The 3616-nt window shown below is 36.0% G+C and overlaps 1 protein-coding gene across 1 annotated transcript; it reads left to right on the plus strand.

Annotated features, from left to right (window-relative positions):
* The first annotated feature begins 1326 nt into the window (after positions 1-1326).
* Positions 1327-2295, plus strand: LOC102419332 (olfactory receptor 7A17-like). The gene has a single exon (XM_006099676.1). The coding sequence runs from the start codon at positions 1327-1329 to the stop codon at positions 2293-2295; it is 969 nt and encodes a 322-aa protein (XP_006099738.1).
* Positions 2296-3616: the final 1321 nt, after the last annotated feature.

The raw sequence follows: 3616 nt of genomic DNA on the forward strand, positions 1-3616 counted from the left end.
CAATTAATAGGAATAGACAAATAGGTTATTAGCTATGGAGTAATATATATTGATGTGAGAGCATTTTTTAAATTTTATGATGAGGAATATTAGACAATGTTTCCATATGGATGAGAAAGATCCAGACCCAGAAGGCTGCAAATACACATTTGCAATCATAGAGCATGAGACATACATTTCACAGTATGTTCTCTCACCTTGGCTATTCACATTAAAAAAAAATTATTAGGTAGGTGAAAATGAGTAAGATAATGAGATTCACATTGTAAATATTTCATTACCTATAAGAATGAGAAATGTAATTTGTTGGTTTGTAAGGCATTTTAAGTCTGTGTTAAAATTTGTTTGTGCAAATTATTTTCTTTACTTGTTTATTAATTTATTTTAAATTAAAGTATAGATGGCAACCAATATAACGTTCACTGTGTTGTACCCTGAAAGTTCGTTGCTTTTGAATAGTGTAATCAAAGTGTTTTCATTTCTTTTTATGTAAGTATAGTTTGTATACAATATTAAGGTAGTTTCAGGTATAAAACATATTGATTCAACATTTATATACATTACAATGTGATTGCCACACCAAGTCTAGTAATCATCTGTGACCGTGCAGACTTATCACAATATTGTTGGCTATATTCTCTTATTCAATTTTTTTATTGGACTCTTTCAAAAACAGAATTAGAGATTTTTATACAAACTGACTGTTTTCCAGTTAGTTCTTACATGTATTATAAAAGGTTTGTGAAGAATGAATAATGTTAATTAGTTTTGTGTGGTCCAAACTGTCAGTCCTACAGTGTTCCCTCCATTGTTTTAATAATTTTTTAAATTGAAGAAAAATTGACATAACACATTATATTAGTTTCAGGAGTACCACATGACTCTGTATTTGTATATATTGCATTATGACCTCCACAGTATGTCTAGTTGACATCAGTCACAACAATAGTTACATTTTCTTTCTTGTCATAAGAACAATTAAAATATACACTCTAGCTACTTCCAATTACACAAAACAGAATTATTAGCTATAGTTACCATACTGTGCTCTACACCCCAACGATTCTTTTTTTTATTTTTCTTAATGAGAGAATTGAGTAAGACACAGAATTTTTTATCTGTGTTCACATGGAAAAGAAAATTGTAATGAGAAATGGGACTAGAGATATTCTAAAGGAGACCAGACATACACCAAATATGGAAATTAGTTCCTTGATTTTTAAATATATCTAATAGAAGGTAGCATTTATGCTCGGTTACTAACGCTTGCTTGTGGGACAATTAGTCATGTCACTTTTCCTATATCCTGGTAGTCACCTCCACCACATGGAACTAGGGAACATCACAGGATTTTCAGAATTTCTTCTTCTGGGATTATCAGAGGAACCAGAATTGCAACCCCTCATCTTTGGACTGTTCCTCTCCATGTACCTGATCACTGTGTTTGGAAACCTTCTCATCACCCTGGCCATCAGCTCAGACTCCCACCTTCATACACCCATGTACTTCTTCATCTCCAACCTGTCTTTGGTAGACATCTGTTTCACTTCCACCACCGTCCCAAAGATGCTGTGGAACATCCAGACACAGAGCAAAGCCATAACCTACAGAGGCTGCATCACCCAGTTGCATTTTTTCGCGGTATTTGCAGGACTGGAGACCTCCCTGCTGACCGTGATGGCCTATGACAGGTATGTGGCCATCTGCCACCCCCTGCACTACATGGTCATCATGAATCCTCGGCTCTGTGGACTGCTGGTTCTGTTGTCCTGGATCATGAGTGTCCTGTATTCCTTGTTACAATGCTTAATGGTGTTGCGACTGTCTTTCTATCCAGACTTGGAAATCCCACACTTTTTCTGTGAACTCAATCAGATGGTCCAACTTGCCTGTTCTGACACCTTTCTTAACAACATGGTGATGTATTTTGGAGCTGGGCTCCTGGGTGGTGGTTCCTTTGTTTGTATCCTTTACTCTTACTCTAAGATAGTGTCCTCCATTTGTGGGATCCCATCAGCTCAGGGGAAGCATAAGGCATTTTCTACATGTGCATCTCACCTCTTGGTTGTCTCCTTGTTTTATGGAACAGCCCTAGGAGTGTATCTCAGCTCTGCTGTTACCCAAAGCTCACACTCAAGTGCAACAGCCTCAGTGATGTATGCCGTGCTCACACCCATGTTGAACCCCTTTATCTACAGTCTAAGGAACAAAGACATAAAGAGGGCCCTGAAGAGATTGCTTGGGATGGCAGTTATGAAAGGACCACTTGTCCTTGGGCTGAAGAAATGCACATGACAGCTGGACTCAAAGCCTCAGAGCCAGATGTCATGATTTTTAGATCAGGTTGTGGAAGTAGAATGTATTCTCTCTGCTCATTTTATGGATTTTTTTTCCTATGATTTCTATATAATTTAATTGTATCGCTTTATTAATTTCTTGATGTTGTGAGATCTGACAGCTTTTCCTTTGCTGTTTTTCTCTTCTCCCAAATGATTGTCAACCTTGGATCAAATATTTGGAAATACCCATTTATCTCATGAGACTACATAGATTTCTTATGAGCAATTTTTTTAAATGAAATTTATCATAGTAATTTTTCTTTCATTTTACTAAATAACAATCAGGAGTTGTACCACTTCTATTGAAATCAAGTGCACTTGGTAACCAAAGCCATTTATATCATTTCATAGGAGAGGAAAATATAAGAGCTCAGTTTAACCCTGTTCATACTTCATTTCTTCATATATCACTACCATAACTGCTCTTTCTGAAAATGTAGACTTTAACATACAGTGTGTGTTATAAGAGGTCATTGGCTTCTCTTCCCTCATGAGGACCCTGTATTTATTTAACTTGATGTTCATATTCTTACCATAGTCACTGACGAACTGACAAACAAATACATGTCTCCAATTCTAGTCGATGTTGGAACACAAATTTCTATAAATTGTTTGACATAATATGCCCTTCGGGTCAGAGATGACTTTAAGTGTGAGGAAGCAAAACTTTAGGTCATACATTTATTACCATGCAAACTATTTTTTTCATCGTGTATGTTTACTGATTTATGTATGTAAGATCAGTGTTCTATTAAAGGGATTTATTATTTTGATGCTTTGCTTGGGATAATGATGTTTTCTATTGAACTATCTTCCTGCTTCCACTATGATTGCTTCTATTTATCTAAATGAAGCATCTCACCCTACTCTAGTCATAACCACTAAAATTTTAGGGAATTAACCATATCATTCATTATGTATACTAATATGTGATCTATAGATATGTCATATATGTACATGAGTGACCAAAGGATGACACACTAGGGAGCTTGGATTCCTGTCCAGTTCTGTGACACTGTCATAAGTTTTGCACAAACATGCATATTCTTTCAACCTTTTCTGGTTACCTATAAGGGAACCTCAATGGAGATACTTTTTAATGCACTTATCTGAAATAAACTTCAATGACAGATTAATCATGACTGTTACCTCAAATGTCTGTACAAATGCCTAGAATGGGGAAAAGCATATGATTATAATTGATCTCAGTTTTGTTTGCTTTTATTATTGTACTAGTGGCCTGGTGCACAAAATTCATGCATGGGGGCAGGGGAGGG

Source organism: Myotis lucifugus, unplaced genomic scaffold (assembly GCF_000147115.1).
Source record: "Myotis lucifugus unplaced genomic scaffold, Myoluc2.0 scaffold_280, whole genome shotgun sequence".
Lineage (NCBI taxonomy): Eukaryota > Metazoa > Chordata > Mammalia > Chiroptera > Vespertilionidae > Myotis > Myotis lucifugus.

Coding starts and splice junctions, on each gene's coding strand:
- LOC102419332 (XM_006099676.1), top strand. CDS start 1,327: ATGGAACTAGGGAACATCACAGGATTTTCAGAATTTCTTCTTCTGGGA.